Source organism: Blennius ocellaris, assembly GCF_963422515.1.
Source record: "Blennius ocellaris genome assembly, chromosome: 24".
NCBI lineage: Eukaryota > Metazoa > Chordata > Actinopteri > Blenniiformes > Blenniidae > Blennius > Blennius ocellaris.
The window spans coordinates 8,184,461-8,207,755 of record NC_137673.1 but is presented as its reverse complement, the minus strand read 5'-3'; the positions used below and the strand labels follow the sequence as shown (position 1 = coordinate 8,207,755).

The 23,295-nt window shown below is 47.3% G+C and overlaps 1 protein-coding gene across 1 annotated transcript in view; it reads left to right on the top strand.

The window, feature by feature from the left end:
* Positions 1–340: 340 nt before the first annotated feature.
* Positions 341–23,295, top strand: part of LOC308147463 (prospero homeobox protein 1-like) — a gene marked incomplete at its 5' end in the record, with an annotated part of 31,454 nt that continues 8,499 nt past the window's right edge. Inside the window, 7 exon segments of the mRNA XM_080519602.1 lie at positions 341–652; positions 654–674; positions 752–1,348; positions 1,430–1,972; positions 1,974–2,693; positions 6,712–6,819; positions 14,194–14,388. Coding sequence (XP_080375728.1) covers positions 341–652; positions 654–674; positions 752–1,348; positions 1,430–1,972; positions 1,974–2,693; positions 6,712–6,819; positions 14,194–14,388 — 2,496 coding nt within the window.

Below are 23,295 nucleotides of genomic sequence, written 5' to 3'. Positions count from 1 at the left end.
TTCCCCCGAAAAGAATAAGTGGAGAACTTCCACCGGTGACTGCATTCGACCCCCCCAACAAAAAAAAAAAAAACGAACAAAAATCAAAGTTCAGGCGGCCAAAAGAGTCTGTGTGGATTCGAGACGCAGGAATCAAGGGTAGGACTCGAGGGGACGAGGAGGAAATGGGAAAATTATTTTGGTTTTCACAGGCAGGTGTTACTTCTCTCCTTGAACTATTTTAAAGAGGGTCTCTTTCGATTCTTTTTTGGCGTTGGTCAAACGTGTGTTTGCTGCTCTCCAGGTCTCCCCCGCCGGTCTGAGACGACCACGGGTCATGTCTGTTTAGCTGCCCTGCGTGATGCCTGATCATGACAGCGCCGCCCTCCTAACCAGACAGACCAAGCGCCGGCGCGTCGACATCGGGGTGAAGAGGACCGTGGGTAGCGCCATATTCGCCCGCGCCCGGGAGACCCTGCTCGACGGAATGAACCAATCGCACGGCGCCAACCAGGACGGCGACTGCCCGCTGGTCGCCCACGGCGACGGGGAGAAGTCCAACGTCCTGCGCAAGCTGCTGAAGAGGGCCAACTCCTACGAGGACGCCATCATGCCCTTCCCGGGCGCCACCATCATTTCGCAGCTGCTGAAGAACAACATGGGGAAGAACGGCGGGGAGCGACTCGGGCTTCCAGGTACGTACCGACGCGGCGACGCCGGCGGTTCCCCCCCCGGGCGACCCTTCGCTGACTTGTGTCCCGTCGCATCACAGGGGAGCGGCGCTCTGTCTAGCGGCGGCTCGGAGATCCAGGCCGAGGACGCCTGCAGCAACTCGTCCCGCGACCGAGACAGCCCGTCGGACTGCCTGTCCCCCGGACCCCCTCCGCCGTCGTCCGCCGCCGCCTTCGGCCGCCCGCCGCCCGCCTCCGGCCTCAGCTCCCACGCCGCCTCCCAGCCGCTCTCGCTCTCGTCCTTCGACCTGGACCGCCTGTCGGACGAGCACCTGCGGGCCAAGCGGGCCCGCGTGGAGAACATCATCCGCGGCATGAGCCACTCGCCGCTGGTGCGCCCCGGCGCCGGGGACCACGGCCAGGAGGGCGGCCGCGAGGGCGACGGCAACAACGGCGGCGGCGAGCACAGGGGAGACGGGAACGGACACGGCGGCGGCGGCGGCGGCCGGGGCGACTGCCCCTCCGGCCTCATGGGCTCGCCGGGTTCGCGGGGCGGCGCCGGCGAGGTCTACAGGGAGAACAAGAGGAAGCAGCGCCTGCCGCAGCAGCAGCACAGCTTCACGCAGCTGGTTTGTTCCCGGCAGGAGCAGCGGCAGGAGGAGCGGCGGCAGCTCAAACTCCAGCTGGAGGACATGCAGGTCGGTACGGGTGTTTCGGGGAGGGCGTTGGCGTCCCGGGGCGAGCGTTTCCCGACGTACCCACGTTTTGTCTCCGCACAGAAACAGCTGCGTCAGCTCCAGGAGAAGTTCTACCAGATCTACGACTCGGAGACGGAGGAGGAGGAGGAGAACGGCGAGGCCGACCGCGGGGGAGCGGGGGAGCGGGAGGAGGACGGGAACCTGTCGGAGGACAGCATCCGCTCCGACGGCCTGGAGGAGAGGCACCGGGACCGGGGGCGCCACGCCCACGACGACCTGTCCGACCTGGACCCGGGCCTGTTCCTGGACCGGGCCCGGGCCCTCCTCCGGGAGCAGGCCCTGATCGACGGCGAGATGGAGGAGGACGTGGACGGCCGGGAGGAGGAGGAGAGGAGCGGCGAGAGGGCGATGAAGAGGAGAGGAGCGGCGGGGGGAGGAGGGGGAGGGGGAGGGGGGAGGCAGCTCGCGGAGACTCTGAAGCAGGAGCTGAACTGCGCCGTGTCGCAGGTGGTCGACACCGTGGTGAAGGGCTTCTCCTCGCCCAAGCCGGCCGTCGGCCACCACCACGGCTGCCACGGCGGCACGCCGGCGGCGCCCTCCTCCTCCTCCAACTCGTCCTCCTCGTGCCCCCCCCCCTTTCGTCCCGCTGCCGTCCCTCACCCCCGACTCGCGCTTCGGCGGCGGCCCGTTGGCGCTCGGCCTGAGCGGCGGCGGCGGCAGCCCCACGTCCAGCTACCACGCCGCCAACCAGCGACTGCACTGCTTCGGCGACGTCGTCGTCCCGAGTCCGCTCGACTCCTTTGGGGGCCTGAGCGGCCGGCTGAGCGGCGTGCCGACGCCCAACGACCAGACGGAGGCGCTGCCGCTGGTGGTGCGCAAGAACGGCGGTGGCGGCGCGGGAGACAACGCGGGAGCAAACCCGTCCCTCCCGCCGCCTCCGCCGCCCCACCACCCCTCCCTCCACCCCTCGCCGCTCACGGCGTCGCTCGGCTTCAGCCCGCCTTCTTTCCGCCACCCGTTCCCGCTCCCCCTCATGGGCTACCCTTTCCAGAGCCCGCTGGGGTCGCACGGCGGCGGCGGCGGATACCCGTCGGGGCCCAAGGACCACCACCGCTCCTCGCCGGACTCCATGGACATCACGCGGGAAACCGTCAGCCTCAGAACCAAAATGGCGGCGCTCGGCGGCGGCGGCGCCCACCTGGGCCACCACCACCACCACCACCACCACCACAGACAGACCTCGCCGAGCCAGCACGGCCCGGAGGGCCTGTCGCTGGCCCTCATCAAGTCCGAGTGCGGGGACCTGCAGGACATGGCCGACATATCGCCGTACTCGGGCAGCACCGTATCCTTGCATAGTGGTGGTGAGAGGAGGAGGAGGAGGAGGAGGAGGAGGAGTCTTTAATGTGAATTAGTCTGCATTAATTGGTTCCTCTCGTTTCCTCGCCAGAGATCAAAGACTCTCCGGGTCTTACAAGAGTGGAGGTGAAGGTGGAGGGGGGGAATTAAACAGGTCGCACGCTTCTTTCTCCAGCTCTTTTAAGTTGGTGCAGCAGGTTGTGGCGTTTAAAGGCACTGAGAAGAGCGAGTGAACCCCCCCCCCCACCCGACCCCCCGCCCCCAAACACCCTCTTCAACACAGTGGCTCCACTGTCTGAGACACTCTTGTGCTGTTAGGTTCTCTTTCATCACAAAGACTTTGTACATAAACGCTCAAAGCAAATCATATTTCAGTGTGTGTGTGTGTGTGTGTGTGTGTGTGTGTGTGTGTGTGTGTGTGTGTGTGTGTGTGTGTGTGTGTGTGTGTGTGTGTGTGTCAGACCTTGTACATAGGAGCTCAAAGCTAATCGTATTTCAAAGCGGAGCAGGTTTGGCCTCATTGATGGCAGATTGGTGCGTTTCGAGGTTCGCGTAAAGAGATTGTTCAACGTACAGTTCCGTCGTTATCGGTTTTTTTCTTTTTAGGGGGGTTTGGGGCGGGGCGGGTGGGTTGGGGGGGGGGGCTCCACTCTCCGTCACCGAGCAGCTGTGTGCGTGTGTGTGTGTGTGTCGACAGGTGTTTGCAGGTAGCTGTTTATCTTTTCTAACCTTTCATATGGAGAGGGCTTCTACTGACACACACACACACACACACACACACACACACACACACACACACACACACACACACACACACACACACACACACACACACACACACACACACACACACACACACACACACACACACACACACACACACACACACACGGACAACAAAGTGGTGGGGGGGGACACACAAAAAAAAAAAGACCGAGCAAGACTTTGAAGTTGACAAATAGGAACTCCTTGCAGCTGCGACGAGGATTTTGATCACAGTGTCGCGTTCAAAGCCAATTGAGACGTCGCTTTAATTAAAATTAAAAAAAAAAAAAAAAAAAAAAAAAAGAGGAAATATTTGACACGTCTCTTGATCCTCCCGGAGCCGTTTCATTCCGAAATCCCCCCCCCCACCACTCATTTATTCAAAGAGATATAAAAGAAATCTTTGAAATTGGACATTAGTATTTCAAAGATATTGACCATTGTCGCCTCTGTTGAATTTTTTAAGTTCGGAGGTGAAATAAATAAATTTTTTTGAGGTTGCTTAGTTCATCTAGCAGTGAATATAAACAGCCACATTTATTAAACGCACCAGTAAACACTTTTCTGGAAAAATAGACTGAATTTTTGCACACACACACAGACACACACACACACACACACACACACACACACACCCTTGCGGAGGATAAATCAATACACTCTTAGAAACTTTCACAAAATGCATAATCTGGATAAAATGACTGGAGTTGACGGCTTCAAAGCGCCAGTTCGGTTAGTGGAGTGTATTTAGCACTGATCGGAGCTCACCTGAAAGACCCCCCCCCCACAAACACACACACACACACACACGCGCGCACACCCACACACACACACAGTTCTGTGCATCTTTAATCCTTTGTACAAAGCTGAGCAGATGTCCTCCATTCATTTATGAATTTATCCCCACCCTCATCTCTTTCCCCTCCCAGTACACACACATACACACACACACACACACACACACGCACACGTACACACACACACACAAGCGTGCACACACATATACACACATGCACCTGGCAACACGGTCAAGTTACAGCTCGTACAGTGAGCACTGCACTACAATCATGCGCTGGGACTCGTGTGCACGCACACACACACACACATATACACACACACACACACACACACACACCGAGAGAGGACGGATGAGGAGTGCACGAAAAGAACAACACCAGTTGCATTGTTTATTCACAGACTCACTTTAGCTACTATTACATACACGCGCCATTTGCTTTCTATTCATACGGCTTCACGCTGTTTACACGTGTTTGCGTGCTCTCGAGTGTGTGTGTCGACAGAAAACAAGACGGGGGGTGAGGGGGGGGGGGGAAGCAAAAACCTGAACATAATGTGAAGTAAACACACACACGTAGTGGCAGGTTGGTATGAATGTTAACCAAACGGCGGTGTTGTTGTCCTGCGACCTGATGGATCCCGCCGCCGCCGCCGCCGGACAACATCCCGGGTGAATTTGAGCGGCGGATCGAGTGGCGGTGGTCACGTCTCCATTAAACGGGAACTTACATTTTTTTTTTACGTTAATCGCCACGACTCAAAAAAAAAAAAAATCTCCCCACTGCTTTCTGACCTTTTCTGCTTTTCTTTCCACTTTGTTCACTTATCTTCTGCCCGTCGCTGCTCTCTCTCTCTCTCTCTCTCTCTCTCTCCAGCCATATAGGGCCCCTGGGGTTTTCTTTGTATGTGTGTGTGTGTGTGTGTGTGTGTGTGCTAATTGACCTTGCAGGGGGTTCCATTGATTGCCTCATCTTCTCTGATAGATTATAGGGCTGTTAATGTGGTGGGGAAATGGCAGCGTGGTGGGGCACAGCTGTTGTCACACACACACACACACACACACACACACACACACACACACACACACACACACACACACACACACACACACACACACACACACACACACACACACACACACACACACACACACACACACACACACACACACACACACACACACACACACACACACACTCTCTGCATCCAGGACCTCCGCAATTATGACTCGCCGTTTGTCGAGACGGCGGGAGAGGCGCCGGATCAGATGCAGGTGTGATTGTGGATTTTAAAAAAAGAGAGAGAGAAAAAAAAAAAAAAAAAAAAAGCCGGCAGATGTTTGGTTTTGCTTCGGGTGCCAATCAAAAAAACCACAAGAGTGGCTCCGGCGTGTTACGACCGCCACGTATTGTACTGGCTGCAACGCCGTATCGCCGCAGGGGGGTGGAGGTGGGGGGGGAGCCGGGGGGGGGGGGGGGGGGGGGTTGGTGGAAGATGCTCGTTTGAAGCGTTCAGAATTTTTTGTTTTGTTTTTGCTCTTCAAACGTCAGCGACGGGCCACAAATGAGACAAAAAGTTGGATTTGTGCCACGGCGCGGCGTGAACGTCAATGAGGCCCCCTGGCCAACGCCGGGCCGCCGAACCCGTCAGCACTTATAAAAAAAAAAAAAACAAGTCTCTCAAAGAGGAGCCACGACAACACTGGGCGTCGTTAGCTTCCGGGCTAACGCGCGTCACGACAGCGAGCTAACTTTGCTGCTGGCATTAGCCCCAAGGTCTGGGGTGTGAAAATGTGCAAAACGCTACTTTTTCTGACATGTCACCGTATTTAGTGGTATTAAAAGTGGCTTTATGTTGAGATCGTAGTCTTTTCCATGTTTTTTGGGCTAAAATATAGACGTTTAGGTCAAATACGTAGAGAACTAGTTATTATGGCGCTATTCTACCGAATCTATCAAACTAGCATGAACGCCGTGCTGTCAGGGCGAGTTTGTGAAAACACCCAGAATGCAACCGGTTTGTTTTTTTTTTGTTGCAAAATTAAAATTGGCTTCATGTCGAGATTGACGTCATTTTCCATTGCAACCGGTTCATGTGGGGATTATTTTATCAATGTGGGCCGATTCGAGGTGAAATTGGGGTTAATTAAAACGTTTGACACTCTTGCTATAACCCCCCCCAAAAAAAATCATCAAAAATTTGTGGAAAAAAAAGTCCGATTTGAGTCACTTTTGCTGTAGAATCTGTTTTTTTCGACGCCCGATTCTTGTTTTGAACCACGTTAGAAGCAAACGCCGCGTTTCAGTGCCAACCAGGAGTTGCGTGCGCCGTTTTCCCAGGGTGGTCGTCGACGGCCGGTAATAACGCGGCGTGACTCAGAGGTCAAAACGTTTCCCCGTCTCCCTGAAAAAGCCACTTCCCTTAACAGGTCGTCCACTCAGATCCAGGAGGGCCTTTCCCCCAACCACCTGAAGAAAGCCAAGCTGATGTTCTTCTACACCCGCTACCCGTCCTCCAACATGCTCAAGATGTTCTTCTCCGACGTCAAGGTGAAAGATTTTCCTTTATTTATTAAATTTTTTTTAATTGCACGATTTAAAAAAACAAAACAACAACAACAAAGAAAAGACGGGAGGAAAGAGTGACTCATGCGATGACGAAGAGGAAACGATGAGCCAATAAAGTTCGGGAATGAATCATGTTAGGACTTTCACTGTTCACGGTGTCTGATGCCGTGTGCGTGTGTGTGTGTGTGCGTGTGTGTGTGTGTGTGTGTGTGTGTGTGTGTGTGGAGACCCTACAGCGCAGATGGGTGCTCCAGTCTGTCACATCTTTGTAGCATAATTAGAGTTTCTGGCCTTAATCGGGCCCGAGGTTGGAGGGTAGTGTGTGTGTGTGTGTGTGTGTGTGTGTGTGTGTGTGTGTGTGTGTGTGTGTGTGTGGGGGGGGGATACCCACTTTCCCTCTCTCTCTCTCACACACACACACACACATGCAAACACACAGACTCAAACCCCTTTTACTCCACACGCCTTTTCACTCTCAAATGCAAAACTTGTTGTCTTTTTTTAACTAATTTCATTCAGAATTTTGGAAAATAAAAGGGGAAATAAACAGCGAAAGTTGTGAAGAAATTAGAGGGGGGTGGGGTGGGGTGGGGTGGGGGGGGGGGGCAGAAACAAAAGAGATGACAACAGAACAACAGCTTTAAAAACAAAGACGCTGATTGTTTTGTGTTTACAGGCTGTTCTCTTTTTTTTTTTTTTTGCAAAAGCAGCATACGGCTCCTCGACAGATTCAGGACGCTGCATTCAAATGAGCACACGCACACACACACGCACACACACACGCACACACACACCAGCTGCCCTTTGGCTCGCGTCTGCGGTGACCACTTCCTCGTGGCAGTGCCACATCCTCGTCGGCTGCCATGGCAACAGCGGTCGCCGGGACACCGGGTTGCGAGACAAACACGGGGTTGCTAAGCCTACCTGCATGCGAGCGGGAGTCTGATTTCTCATTAACCAGGAGGGCCGTTTTAGCCCCCGGCCACCGGGAAGGTGGACTTTCCACGTCTCGCGGCGTGAAACGGGAGGCGTACACAAATATACGCCGACGATGACAAGCTTTCGTCATCCGACATTTGGGCTTTTGGGCTTACTGTATCATGTACGGCCATAGATGACACACACATTTCAAATTGTTGAAATCCATCTCCCCCCCCACCCATTTCGATGGAAAAGGCGTCGACTCGTTTTCAAAAAGTTGCATTTTCCTGTGTCCTCAAACACGGCGCAATTTTAAATAGTTCCATTTGCCACCAGTTTCCAAGCAGACGGCTCATTTTCGAAAAGATGCGCTCCCCCATTTCCATAAAGATGGAGTCAGTGCATTTTCTACAAGTTGTGCTTCCCCGTATCCATGGCGATGGAGTCAGCGCGCTTTTGAACAGTTGTGTTTTCCCACGTTTCCATGGAGACAGAGTCAGTGCATTTTCAGAATGTTGTGTTATACCGGAGTTCCCACAGACAGAGCAATTTCCAAAAAGTTGCATTTTCCTGTGTCCTCAAACACGGCGCGATTTTAAATAGTTCCATTTGCCACCAGTTTCCATGCAGACGGCTCATTTTCGAAAAGATGTGTGCCCCCATTTCCATAAAGATGTAGTCAGTGTATTTTCGAAAAGTTGTGCTCCGTCCCCCATTTCCATGGAAAGTTGTTTATCCCCATATCCACAGACAAAGTCAGCACATTTGACAAGTTGTGTTTTTCCCCTCGTTTTTCTCGCTTTTTCCAAAAGTTGCCTTTTCCCCGTTTCCACAGACAGAGCAATTCCCAATTGTTGCATTTTACCCCCGTTTTCCATGAAAAACAGTGAAATCTTTGCACCGTTGTCATGGAAACGAATGCCCAAAACCCTCCGGAGGTTTTTCTCTCTCCACGTGACGCCGTTGTCGCGTAAATGGGGCTAAATATTTACTTTTCAAATCCAACAAAGACACGGCCGAGGAGTTTATCTCACGAGGATTGATATCAGCCTTGATAACTAATCTAGTTTTGTGGGTTTTATTCCATTAATCTCAGCGGGGATTTAGATTAAAACGTGTTTGCGCGGCAGATGGACGGCGGCAAAACGTCGGTTCTGTTGGAATTCGCCGTCTGAGCAAATGGGAGCGGAATAAGTGCAAGATTTGCAAAAAAAAAAAAAAACCCCAACGTCTATACAACGTCATGTTTGGTGGATTGTTTTGGCGCTAAAACTCATATTATGGCATTTTCTTTATTAACACATTATGTTTGATGCTTTTACTGGGTATCTAAAGGAGGAACGATGCATTGTGGGAATAAATGAGCTCACTATTCCAGTTTTTACACGGATTTCTACATTAAATTTGTCAAAACTGTTCCTCCAAGCAGCTTTGTTGACACAAATGGAGAGTCGCTGTCAAATTTGCCTGATTGCAGGAAAAGGAATAACCAACTCTCTGCTTTTACCCCACATCGAAAGGCGGAATGTTGCATTGTGGGAAAATTATGAGGTCATAATTCCGGCTCCTCCGCAGATTTGCAGGTTGAATCCGTCGTTATGAGCGACACTTTTTGTTTGTCGACAGCCTTGAAGAGGCGATTTTGTTGTTGACGTTCTATGCAAATGACGATTTGTCAAATTTGCGTTTAATTGAGCGGTAATCCCCGTTAATCCGTCAGTGGGAATGAACCCAAAGATATTACTTTGCTTAATAATAATAATAATAATAATAATAATAATAAAGGAGGGAGGGGGGGGGGGATTCGAGGATAAATAATCCCATTTGTGATGAGCGAGGTTCTTTTCAAGCTTGAACTGTTGCTGTCCGTCTCTACAAAAAAAAAAAAAAAAATCCGGGTCAATTTCTCTTTCTCTTTTCCCTTTTTTTTTCGCCTCGCTTCCCGGGGAACAATAAGTAGCATGTGTTGGGAGGATTCCCTGTCAGGGAATTAGGCTTCCCCTAATTGGACTTGAATGGACTCCGTCTCTGGGAAACCGGTTCTTAAAGATGAGCCTCTTACGCACAAATGGCCGCCTCGCTTCCGTGTGGGAAGTGGGTTGCGCCGGGTTTTTTTTGTTGTTTTTTTTTTTTAACAACGGGGGCACGGATCTGTGCCTCCGTTGCCTTCTGACCAGACGACCGCAGAGCAGGAGACGCCGTCTTGAGAGAGTCAGCGAGAGTAATTAAGACTGGAGGAGGATTAATTAGACGCTCGCACACACACACATTTATCAGAGCCGAGGACTCTCTCTCTCTCTCTCTCTGTCTCTCTCTCCCTCTCTCTCTTTCTCTCGCCTGGAGAGGCCGGCGCGACGTCTCCGTCTCAGCGGGAAACAATTAGCGTCGATTACTCACACGGCCAATTTGACGCCGTACCGATTCCTTGCAAAGTGTTAAAAAGGAAAAAGGAAAAAAAAGTAAACGTATAAAGAGACTTTATCAACAAACAGGAAGCTGTTTGATAAACAAAACGAAAGATAAGTGGCGTGTAATTCTCAAAAGTTGTTTGTATTTTTTCCCCCCCTGATTTGTGATGCAACTGATATTTGACTCATTTCACCTCATGGGCCAGAATTATTAGACTTTATTTCATTTCAAATAGTCGACGTTATGACATTATTGGCTTTATGATATTTACAAGGTCCAGAATTGCAACATTTATTGGCTATATTATATATAGAAAGGGAAACCTACTATAATATTGGCTTCAGCGTGTTTAAAATGGCCAACATTGTTATATTATTGACTTATTTACATTCAAAATAGTTATAATTGTTAAATCTTTTGGCTTTGTCCCATTTTAAAGGGTCACAATGATTACATTTATGAGCTTTATTTAATTTAAAATGTGTTTCTTTTTCACAATATTGGCATTATACCATTAAAAATGGTGAGAATTATTACATTTGTGACTTTATTCAACTAAAAAATGGCCAGATTTATTACATTTCTTGGCCAAAATTGTTTCAAATTAGTTGTAATTGTTACATTTTTAGATTTATCTCATTTTAAAGGGTCACAATTATTACATTTATCAACTTTATTACATTTAAAATGGCCAACATTGTTACATTATTGACTTTATTACATTTAAAATGTCCAAAATTACTACATTTATTAGTTTTATTACATTTAAACTGGGATTCTTTTTCACATTATTGGCTTTATGGCACTTAAAACGGTCAAAATGATAAGATTTTGACTTTATTCAACTAAAAAATGGCCAGATGAAAAAGGCCAAAATTGACTTAATTCAATCTAAAATGGTTAAAGTTGCAACATTATGAGCTTTATTCCATTTAAAATGACGTTATATTACACGAGCTGGACTGTTAAAGCGCTGCCATAATAACCTTTTCAACTCAAACGAAGGTTTACTGTTGCATTATGGGTAATCCGACACCCTGCCAGCATGACTTCGAGGCTAGTTTACTATAGCAGCCGGGTGGCGTCGCTTCATGGCAGCGTCACAATGTCTCAGGGTTGCGTTTTGTCCACTAATCTGGAGAAATTTGCAAAAATAAAATCCGTTTTGTTTGACATTTTTCACAACTTGCGTGGCGGTTTGGCCTGAGTGGAGGCTTTGCTGACCCTTTGATCTTTTCAGACACAAGAGAGTTCAAAGTGTAATAAGCAGAGGCCTCATCTAACACAAACATACTGAACCAAATACCCCGAGTACAGCACGCCACTACCCCCCCCCCCCCCATCCCCCCGCCACCAAATGACCTAAATTATCATTTGATAAAAGTCACAGCAGCAGCGATTCCTTCAGGAAACCTTCAGCGTTTCAACTGGCGGATTTCTGCCGATCGTGCACATTCCTCTCCCCCCCCCAACACCACCAACACGCTCGCGCCGCCGTCCCCTTGTGAAATTTCTGCCGAGCCACGACGAATCCGCTCGCAGATTCTTAAAGGATGTTTGCCCTTCCCGTGTAGCCTGGAGGTGGGCCTGACAGCGCCGGGCGTCAGGGGGGAGGAGGAGCAGGGGGGAAAGGGGGGAGGGGGGGGGGGGGGGCACATTTCTCTGACACTCGCTCTTTACACGTTTCGGTTGTAAACTGAAAATGGCATTCCTCAAACTCAGCGTTTTGACCCCTCCCTCTCCGTCCGCCGCCTGCCACGTCCATTCGTCTATTTTTTTGTGGTTTTTGTTTTATTTTGTTTTGTGCTGATTGTGTCGGGCGGTGGGGGAGACGAGCGGGCAGGTGGGGGCATTTCAGGGTGTACGCGTGCATCTGCGTGATCGGAGTCCAGATTGTGAAAAAAGTGCATTTAACGAAGTGTTAAGTATGATTAAAAAATAAATACATTTACATTTCCACTCAAACATGGAAAAAATTAACTGGCCCCGGTGGTTGAAGTTGGTACTGCAACCAAAAGTCCTCCTAATTTTGTTTTTTGTTACCTCAAGAGAATAAATATCACGCTAATATTCAAAAGAGTCTTATTCAAATAATACAATGTCTACTGTTATAATCCACTGATTAACTGTGATTAACTACGCTCGGTAAATTATAGCGCGCAATAACGTCAGATAACTTTTTAACTAATTCAAAGTAATTTTTTTTTAAATGACTTATTACATTTCAATAAGATCACTATCGGCTCTCGTATGTTTAAAATGGCTAAAATGTATACATCATTGGCCTTGTTGCGTTCAAAAATGGCCAATATTACTACATTATTGCTTTATTTGACTTAAAGTTGACATTATCAGCTTTGTTCAATTTGAAATATGATATCATAGTATTCATTACTTTTAAAATTGCTAAAATTAATCTATAAATGGCGTATAGTACATTGGGCATATATTACTATTTATAATATTATATTACTGGTTGTTACCGACCATCAATCAAGAAAGAATATAGATAATTTTATGATAACCCTGCAGCTGATTGATATATATATATTATAAAGTATGTATGGAAACTGTAAAGCTGTTCAAAATGATAATTTCCCGGGTAAACAGTGTTTTTCCATTAAATAATGTCTATACGTCGACGACTACTGCTTTTATAAGCACAGTTAATATAATGGAGTTTCACATCAGTGTTAATAGACGACAGTTCTTGTCGCTTAATCATTAAATGTGTTGGGTTTTTTTTTTTCAATTGTTTGCTAAATTCTAAAGTTGAATTCTGGATATTTTTTTGTGTGTAAAACTTCTGCGCATGTGGGGCTTTTTTGGGGGGGTGCGCGTCTTCGCGTGTGTGTTCGCGTGCGATCCGCCGAGTGACGACTCGGTGGAGTGTCGCTCGTTTGTGGGTCAGAACCCCCCCCACACCCCCCCATCCCCCCACCACACACACACACACACACTTTCCCCTGTTTTGTAAAACCCTCCATGGAATTATGCTCCATTATGTCACCCCTTGAAAAAAAAAAATCTGACATCTTCCTCTGTCTCTCTCTCTCTCTCTCTCTCTCTCTCTCCATTCACCCCCCATCCGTCTGTCTCCCCCCCCCCATCTCCCCCGCTCATCCCTTGTTCCTGTGAGACAATGTCTTGTAACAATACCGAGCTTAATCTCCGTGTCAAAGCCGTTTTTCCCCTCCGCTGAACACACACACAAACATACACTTTCACTGCCCCCCCCACCCCCCCAACACACACACACACACACACACACACACACACACACACACCATATTCATTGCAGTAAGAGTTTTTCATTAATGTCCAACACAATTACGAGAAGAAAAAAAAAAAAAGTGCAAGCAAGCAAGCGCAGCAACTCTGATCCTGACGGGAGTCGACATGTTTGTAAAGCAACGCTGACGATGTTTTCAGGTGAAAATGCAACTTTTTGAAAAAGTGCTCCGATGGCAGAGCTTTTTGAAAACGCTCCCAACCCCCATCTCCGCAGGGCACGGCGGAGAACGCAGCCTTTTGAAAATGCCCCGTGAAAACAAAGGGTGGAAAACCCAACTTTTTTTTTTTTTTTTTTTTTTTTATGTTCCGACTTCACGGGAGTGAGAGAAAACACCTTTTTGAAAACGCTCCGACTAGTTCTCCACGGAAACAGTGGGAAACGCAACTTTTTTGAAGACGCTCTACGTCTCCCTCGACACAGACGCACGTTTTCAAAACTTTGCCCGGCAAACGCGAGACCTTTCTGGGTTTCGGTGCAACTTGCGTTTCCGTAAAAGAACTAAAACGCTCCGTTTTGAGACACTCATTCACGAGAGAATTGGAGAAAAGGGGATTTTAAAAGTGAGAAAGAGGTGGACAAACGGGAATATCGGAACTTTAATTCTGCGTTTTGTCAGTTAATTCAGGTGTGATTAAGGCAAACAAGCCGGTCCGGAGCAGATTTCAAATGGCGGCGGCGCGACGTCGACGCCAAAAAAGCTTATCTGTATTTGTGCTTGCTTCTCACTGCAGTTCAATCGGTGCATCACCTCCCAGCTGATCAAGTGGTTCAGCAACTTCCGGGAGTTCTACTACATCCAGATGGAGAAGTTCGCCCGGCAGGCCATCAACGAGGGCGTCACCGCCGCCGAGGAGCTGGCGGTGGGCCGCGACGCCGAGCTCTTCCGCGCGCTCAACATGCACTACAACAAGGCCAACGACTTCGAGGTGAGGCTGGTGGGGGGTGTGGGGGGGGGTGGGTGCCGTGCGTTCGAAATCTGCTGCGTCCGCGTGAGCCAGGGACTGGCTCCGCCCACACAGAGGAGGAAGTACTTCCTCTCGCGGCGCCATGTGCCAGGGCAAAGGGGAGGAGTCCACCTTGATTGGGATTGGCTCAACCCCCCCCGATGACAGTCTATAGGGTTTTGATTTCTGATTGGCTGCTTGGAGCGACGCACTTTTTAAAAACCAATGCCCATTTTTCACATTTGAGTATATAGTGTATTACGGTAGCAAGTAAGTCACGCGCTGGACTTTTACAGTCTCATGGCTTGACTCGGTAAAATGACTTTATTATAGGATATTTACAACTTTATGAAACAAAATACTTGCAAAAGTACGTGTAAAATGAATGTCAGTTAACACATTTCAGCCCAAAATACATAAAACACCAGTACAACAAAGCCATAATGAACTTTGACCCTTCATGAAATATTTAGAAAATTCAACTTGCACTGTAAAGAGTTACATTTTAAGCTTTGAAGGTTTTCCGAGCTGTTTAGCAGCATATTTTTGAAAACAATCTCAAGATGAAACTAATTCCACTGCTGTAAATAGCCTTAAAACTGTTGCATTGTGGGTATTTCTACACCCCGAGGTGCATTTGATAGCACGGATTGTGGTGCTTTGGCCGGATTGGAGCCTCTTGAGGGTCAGTTTTGCCCCCCCCCCCCCCCCGGTCTAGAGGGCGTCGCTGTGGGACAATGTGAAGGATCACACGAGGATCGAAAACAAAACCAGGAACGGGGTCGAAATAGGAAAGGAGGTGACGGAGGGAACATATCGATAGAGGACATGTACAGCAAGAAGAGGGGGAGGAGGGGAGGGGGGGGAGGAAAGATGGAGGAGGTGTGTGTGGTGGGGGAGGGAGGTGATGGGGGACAAACCAAGGTGGAACTCTGATGATGCTAAATTTGGCAAAAGGAGAAGACTTCTGTGTGTGTGTGTGTGTGTGTGTGTGTGTGTGTGTGTGTGTGTGTGTGTGTGTGTGTGTGTGTGTGTGTGTGCGCGCGCGCACACGTCGGGAGACTTGCTGAATCGGCCGCGGTTCCAGTTTCACGCCTCTGAGTTTGACAGAGGTAGGAGAGGAGAGGAGAGGGGGAGGAAGGAGAAGAGAAGGAGAGAGAGAGAGAGAGAGAGAGAGTCCCCAGCCAGTAATGTTCCCTCAGGGCGGCGGGATGAAAGGAGGAGAGGGAGGTGAAGGAAGAGAGAAAATCTCAGCGTACCTTCGCCACCGTCGCTCCGGCTCACTCGTTCAGAGCCGAGTTGATGAAAATGGCGCTTTCACCGATTTGACGAGTCGCGGTTGTTTGCGAAAAGCCGAGTCCCGAAGTGGCGTCGCGAAGGAAAACGACAAAGTAAAAGTTGTCTTGACCAGCAAAACGTAAACTTTTATTTTTTTAATTGCTGTATAAATATAAATGTTGCTTGCATTCATTAGATTTATTTTATTTTTAGCTTTTGTAACCTTTTTTGGAAATTTTTCCTGCTTCGGCTATTTAACTCTTTATCTGTTTTCTGCTTTCCAACTTTTCTTTTTCCCTTTTTTTCCTTTTGTTCTTTATTACCAATTTCTTCTATTTATATTTTTTCATATTTTCCTCTTTTTTCCCCTTTTATTTTTTTTATTCTTTTTTCTCCTTTTCTTCTTTATTACCAATTTCTTCTATTTGAATTTTTTCGTATTTTTGGCCATTGTCCCCTTTTTTCCCTTTTATTCTTTTTTCCCCTTCTCTTCTTTATTAGCAATTTCTTCTATTTAAATTTGTTCATATTTATGGCCATTTTCCTCTTTTTTCCCTTTTATTTATTTTTTAAATCTTTTTTCTCCTTTTTTTCCCTTTTTTCAATTTTAATAAATTTTGTTAATTTTTCTGCATTTTCTAAATGTATTATTTGAGTAGTTATGAATGTTTTATCCTTTTTTAGCAATTCCCTCTATTCAAGCTGTTTGCCTTTATTTCACTGTTTTTAACCTCAATTAAAAAATGTTTTAAAAATTGCAAACAAAATATAGGCAAATAGGTTATTTACAAACAATCGCTGCATCGTAACGCCACCATGCAAATTTTGCAAATTGCTAAACCAGCGTATCGTTTCACCTGCTCTCAGTTACAGGATACTTTCTTCATTTCCATTTCCAGCTCTTCTTCTCCTCGACGACCTCCTTTTTTTTTTTTTTTTTTTTTAAACCTCCTCCATGAACCCTTCCTGATCCCTAAAAATAACTCCGCTTGAGCGCCGGACAAAATAAACACACAATTATTTGCATGCGTGTGTCCGTTTCCTGTGAGCACCCGCTTTTATCATTTTTTTTTTTTTTTTTTTTTTTTTACATACACACCTGTGGAAAGCTACCTGACTCTTCTTATGCAAAGTATGCAAAGACAAATATGATACACGCGTGTGTGTGTGTGTGTGCGCGCGCGCGCGTGCGTGCGCAGATCTGACGCTTTATGCATTCAAGGCTTTGATGTCCTTTAAAAAAAACAAAAAAAAAACAGAGCACTAATAGTCGTCTAAATGCTGCTGAGTTTCAGGGGGGGGGCCCTCCAGTCCCTTTAGACCAATATTGGGAGAGGTTAAAAAAAAAAAAAAGAGGGAGAGAATGTGACTTCTGCAAATCGCTTTGACAAGGACACCCGCGCCTCGAGCGGCGTCCTCTTTCGCCTCATCGAACACACACACACACACACACACACACACACACACACACACACACACAAACACACACACTGCGACATCCACACCTCAGCAGAATCGTGAGGTGACTGTTGCGCTTCCGAACAGCTGACTTGGTAGAGGGCGTCCGTGTGAGCGAACGTTTAAACAGAAGAAAAGAAAAAAAAGAAAGAAAAAAAAAAAAGGATGAATCTTCATTTCTGAACTGTTTCCGTCAAACTAACCTCGGAGTTCAAACAGGGTCAAACGATATCTCGGGGTTGCGTTTTGTCCACTAATCTGAAGAAATTTGCAAAAATAAAATCCGTTTTATTTGACATTTTTCCCCCAACTTGCATGGCCTTTGTTGACCCTTTGATCTTTTCAGACAAAAGAGGCCGCCAGCCGCGTTCGTGTCAAAGCAAACATGTGACAGCGACAGGAGAAGTTTTTGCAAAACAATATAGACATTTTCATCATCTGCGTAAACGATGACTTTAAATCTACAGGCCAAGATGAGATTGACCGTTTGGCTAAGCCCCCCCCCCCGAACGCAAACAAACCAATATCATTCAACTCCCAACACGTAAACATGCAGCAACTGTCTGAGTTAGCGGTAACTAAGGGGAGGGCGGAGCTTAACTTAGCCAAAGGTCAGTTGGGCTGAACTGAATTGATTTTGACACTCCTGGTTGACACCATCGCGGAAAAAAAGCCGATGTGTCAAAAATTGGCACCAATAAAAAAAAAAAACCATGTTTGGCTGGAAAAGTATCTTTATATATTTACTGCTATAAAAGGAATACAAACATTTTACAGGACTTAAACAAAAAGAGCTTTAAAAAAGGGGGGGGGGGGGGGTTAACAAGGCACCATTTTGAAAAAGCTCCAACATAATCTCTGTTCAAACGGGGAAAACGCAACTTTTTAAAAACATTCCAACCCCATATCTGTGGAAACCAGGGGGACAATGCAACTTTTTGAAAATGCCCCCAACTCTCCATGGAAAGAGGGGGGAGAGAGTTACTTTGACAATTGGGGGGGGGGGGGGGGCAACTTTTTGAAAATGTTTCGTCGCAAAAACAAACCAACAGCACCCACTAGTGGCGCGGCGTGCTTACATGGTTTTCCGCGTTTGTGTCGTTTCGGGGTAAAGTTTGCGAAAGTTGTGGGAGCCACCAAAGCACAGGTGTACCTCACAGTAACTTTCTCACAAACAAACAAACACACACACACACACACACACACACACTATCAGGCTAGTTAGCTGTGCCATGCCCAATGCTGCTGGCAGACTTAACCAACGACTCGTCAATCTGTTCTTGGGAAAGAGAAAGAGAAATCCTTTCCCTCCCTTGGCAGAAGGTAGAAGCTGACACCTTTCCCTGAGTGTCCTGGCAAAGAAAATCTCTCTCTCTGTCTTTTTGTTTTCCCACTCTCTCCTTTTTTTTTTTTTTTTTTTGAAGATGAGACTATTCCCCCAATTCCTTTCCCTTCTTCTCCAGCCTCCTTCCTTCCTCTGCCCTCCTCATTAGTTCGTGGGCCGCAATTAGCGGGGAGTTTTGGTGGGGAAGGAGGCGAGAGGTGGTGGTAAGGAGAGAGGGAGAGAGAGAGAGAGAGAGAGCGAGAGAGGTAAACAAGAAAGGAAAGTTGAAAAGAATGAGGGCTGGGAGAGGCGGGTGGAGGAGGCAATTAATGAAGCTGCTATCATTACTGGGAGCTATTTACGCCAACACACACACACACACATACACATACACACACGTGGAAAACTTTTGCGTGTACTTTTATTTTGTTGCGCGATCTCAACGTCGGAGGTCAGTCGTCGACTTTGTCTCGTTTCGAAGATGGAGGTCAGAGGTCTCCAACCGTTGGTCACTTTCCACCACAATCTAATTTCACCGGAGCCGAAAAACACGTTGTTAACCTTTACAAAGATGCCCCGACAAGCTTATTTAAGTTTGGTTTGAACATTTTATCCATTTTAACTATTTAGGCTTTCTTTCAAAAGTTTCATGCATTTTTTCCCCCCACCATTTTTAAGCTTTTTTCCATTTAAAAATCCTTTAATTTCGATTGTTTTTGAAAAGCTGTTTCAGCATTTGTATCCCCCCTTGAGACAAATTTAGAGCAATTTTGAAATCCCCCCCCCCCCCCCTTCCCATGAAGACAGTTGCTGCATTTCCAAAAAGTTGCGTTTAAGGAAACTGAGTCGGAAAAGTTTCCAAAAAGTTGCATTTTCAAGCAAACTGAGTCGGAAGCATTTCCAAAAAGTTGCATTTTCAAGGAAACTAAGTCGGAAGAGTTTCTAAATAGTTGCCTTTTCAAGGAAACTGAGTCGAAGGGTTTCCAAAAAGTCGCATTTTCAAGGAAACTGAGTCGCAAGGGGTTTCCAAAAAGTTGCCTTTTCAAGGAAACTAAGTCGGAAGTGTTTCAAAAAAGTTGCCTTTTCAAGGAAACTGAGTCTAAGCATTTCCAAAAAGTTGCATGCCCCCCCACCACCATTCCCATGAAGACAGAGCATCTGCGTTTTCAAAAGGTTGCGATTTCCCCATTTCCATGGTGACAGTGTCGAGCGGATTTTTAAAAGTTGCGTTTTACCGCAGGCTCGACGGAGCCTTTCCACAAAGTTTCATGAAGAAAGAGTCAAAGCGTTTCTAAAAAGTTGCGCCGTCATGTGAACAGACCCCCCCCCAGAACGCTGCAAAACTTTTCTGTTGTGTCGTGATGAAGATGCAATATTTAGTGTGTGTGTGTGTGTGCGTGCGTGCGTGGAGGGACAATGAGACATTTTTATGGAGGACGTTCTCATCTTTCCAGTTCAAGGATCCTCGCTGGCTCTGTCAGCACCGTACAACGGCACAGCTGCGCCACACACACACACACACACACACACACACACACACACACACACACACACACACACACACACACACACACACACACACACACACACACACACACACACACACACACACACACACACACACACACACACACACACACACACACACACACACCCACCCTTGCTTGTGTTGAGCAGAGATTCCCTCCCCTGAATTGTGGGTGTGGCTGCTACCCAAATCTGCCCTTTGACTTTGAACACACACACACAAACACACACACACACCTGGAGGCCACAGAGTGGTCGCACACACTCACATTTCAGGACTATCCGGTTTCATAAGCCGCGCACTTCATGAAAGGCTCGACTCCCCGCCGCTCTCGACCCTCTTTGTCATCCTTTCATCTTTTCCGCTTCCTGTCAAAACCAATCGATTCTCGTCCTCCCTCCCCCTCCCTCTATCTTCCTCGAAAGTTCGAATCAACGCAGACCCACAAGTCCAGCCCGCCCGCTTCCCCATTGTCCCTGTCTATTCTTATCCTAACCTACCCAGAAGGCACGGCGACGGATCAGGAGGTGGATTTCAAAGACGACACCTGTCCTCCTTTCTTCTTCCCCCCTTCTCCGCCTCCCTCTTTGTCTTATTATGGATATACAGCTTTCATTGTCGTGGATAAATCATCCAGGAGGATTTGCCGCCAACTATATCATGTTTCTTCCTTCCGAAAAAAACAAAAAAAAGAAAGGACGTAAATCTCCGTAGACGACTGGCGTCTTGAGGGAACCAAGGAAACCTGTGATGTCTTTGATGATCGTGAAGGAACAAATCAAACTATATATCTTGTGTATATATTGTGTAAATAAATAAATAAATAAATTTTAAAAAGTTAAACTTAGAAATTAAAGTAAAAATTATTAAAAAAAATTAAACATCTAAAAAAGTAAAAATTAAAAGATTAAAATATTTTCTTTTAATAAAGTAAAATAATGAGTAAATAAATAAAATTGTGACAAAATGTTGGGTCGTAATGAATCAAACTATATAGCTTGTGTCATAAAAAAAAATTTAAGTTAAATATTTTTGCAAATTTAAAAGAATGAAAAATAAATAAATAAACCATAGATCTCAAAATCTGCACAACATAACGACGAATGTTCATCAAGAAGCTTTGAGTTCCGGCAACAAGCAGAACGTTTTCGATCAGAAACCTAAAAGACGCTAAATGAAACGTGATTTGTGGACGATGAAGCCGGTTTGTTTGTTTAAACGAGATGTGGATCGTTCTCACATACTCATCCCACAAAGGCATGTTGTTTCAGACGGGGAATAAACGGGCACTTGTAGTCACAAATTTACAGAATTTGTTTGTGCGTGATATTGTAAAAAAAAAAAATGAAGAAATTACAGTTTATATTGTATATTTGTTTTTACTTTTTGAAAATGCCTCAACTCCATCTAAACCAGGAAAATGCACATTTGTGAAAACGATCCAACCCCATATCCGTGGAAATGGGGGGGGGGGAACTTTTTGACAATGCTACAATGCTTTAAATCCATCTACATAGAAACCGGAGAAAACACAACTTTTAGAAAACACTCCAACCCCGTCTCCATGGAAACGGGACAAAAGACAACTTTTCAAAAACGCTCCAACTTTGTCTCTCTGGACCAAAAAAGGGGAAAAAAGTTGGGTCGTGAAAACGCTTTAACTTAGTCTACGTGGAAAATGCATCTTTTTGAAAACACTCCAACCCCGTCTCCATGGAAACGGGACAAAAGACAACTTTTCAAAAACGCTCCAACTTTGTCTCTCTGAACAAAAAAAGGGGAAAAAAGTTGCGTCTTGAAAACGCTTTAACTTAGTCTACGTGGAAAATGCATCTTTTTGAAAACACTCCAACCCCGTCTCCATGGAAACGGGATAAAAGACAAATAACAGGAGAAATAACAGGCCTCGCGATCAAGCAAAACCCGCCTTCCCAAACACACTCGGAACTATTATCTGGATTTACACAGATGAACGCATTAAAAAAAAGTTATCCCCCCCCCCCCGATTTAGACGTAAAGTACTTATTATTACACGCCACGCGGGGAAGACAAAGCGTGTCGACGGCGAGTGACTGGAGTCTTCTCCGCCGTGTCTTTTCTTGCGCTCGACAGCGACGAGCGCCGTGGTCCAGACAATGCCACCTGCCAGCTTCTGTCACTATAATTATAGCTATCGGCGTGTGTGTGTGTGTGTGTGTGTGTGTGAGTGTATGTGTGTGTGTGTGTGTGTCTTAGTATTCCAGTTGCGAAGAAGAAGGCATCATCTTTGTCACTGAGCCTGATTGGAGTCACGAGGGGGCTTGTGTGTGTGTGTGTGTGTGTGTGTGTGTGTGTGTGTGTGTGTGTGTGTGTGTGTGTGTGTGTGTGTGTGTGTGTGTGTGTGTGTGTGTGTGTGTGTGTGTGTGTGTGTGTGTGTGTGTGTGTGTGTGTATGTGTGAGCTGCAGTGATTCCCTTTCCCCTGCTCCAGCTGTCTCCTTAGCTTTAACAATAGGCTCGGTAACAAAGACGTGGCCTTCAGCCTCTATCATGTGATACTAGTGGTCTGCGGCCTCGCGGTCAGATGACCATTGTCCTCTATGGGTGACACACACACACACACTCTCACACACACACACACACACACACACACACAGATGTAAGGAAGCGTAGCACGCGTCGCGCAGTCCCACGGCATTGGCGATAGCGAGGACAGACGCAATCTCAGGACGCAGACCCTTCCTCTCGGGGGGGGTCACATGGCGGCGGCGGGCGGACAAAGACGGGCTCATTGTGGCCGTCCCTGCTGACGGTGAGATCAGCGGGCCGCTTGACACGAGAGAAAGGAAACGTATTGCAGATGTCCTGGAGGAACCTCCAGCCTCGTACCTCGAGAAAGAGAAAGAAAAAACGAGACAACCCCCCCTCCCCCCGCCGCCGCCGCTTCGAGGTGGCGATTACCGTTGAGACGGGGACGGGGAGCGCTTGTCGGGCGTCAAGCGGCGGCGTGGGCTAGCAGAGGTGAAGACGCTATGGGAGGACAGGGACATTCTCGTGGACAGACGGCCAAGTTGGATTGTTAAGACGGTGTCTGTCACAATAAAAGTACCCAAAGGAATATGGAGTGGGAGTCATGATGCTCTTCTTATTGGCTCTACTGAGCATGTGCAGAACTACTAGTTCAAGAGTCGGCAACCTTTAATGCTCAAAGAGCCATTTGGTCCCGTTTCCCACTGAACTCAACACCCAGAGAGCCGCAGACGTTTTATTTTGACAGTCCCACAGGAAGACCATGCCAGGAGGACACGACACACAAAACCTTCT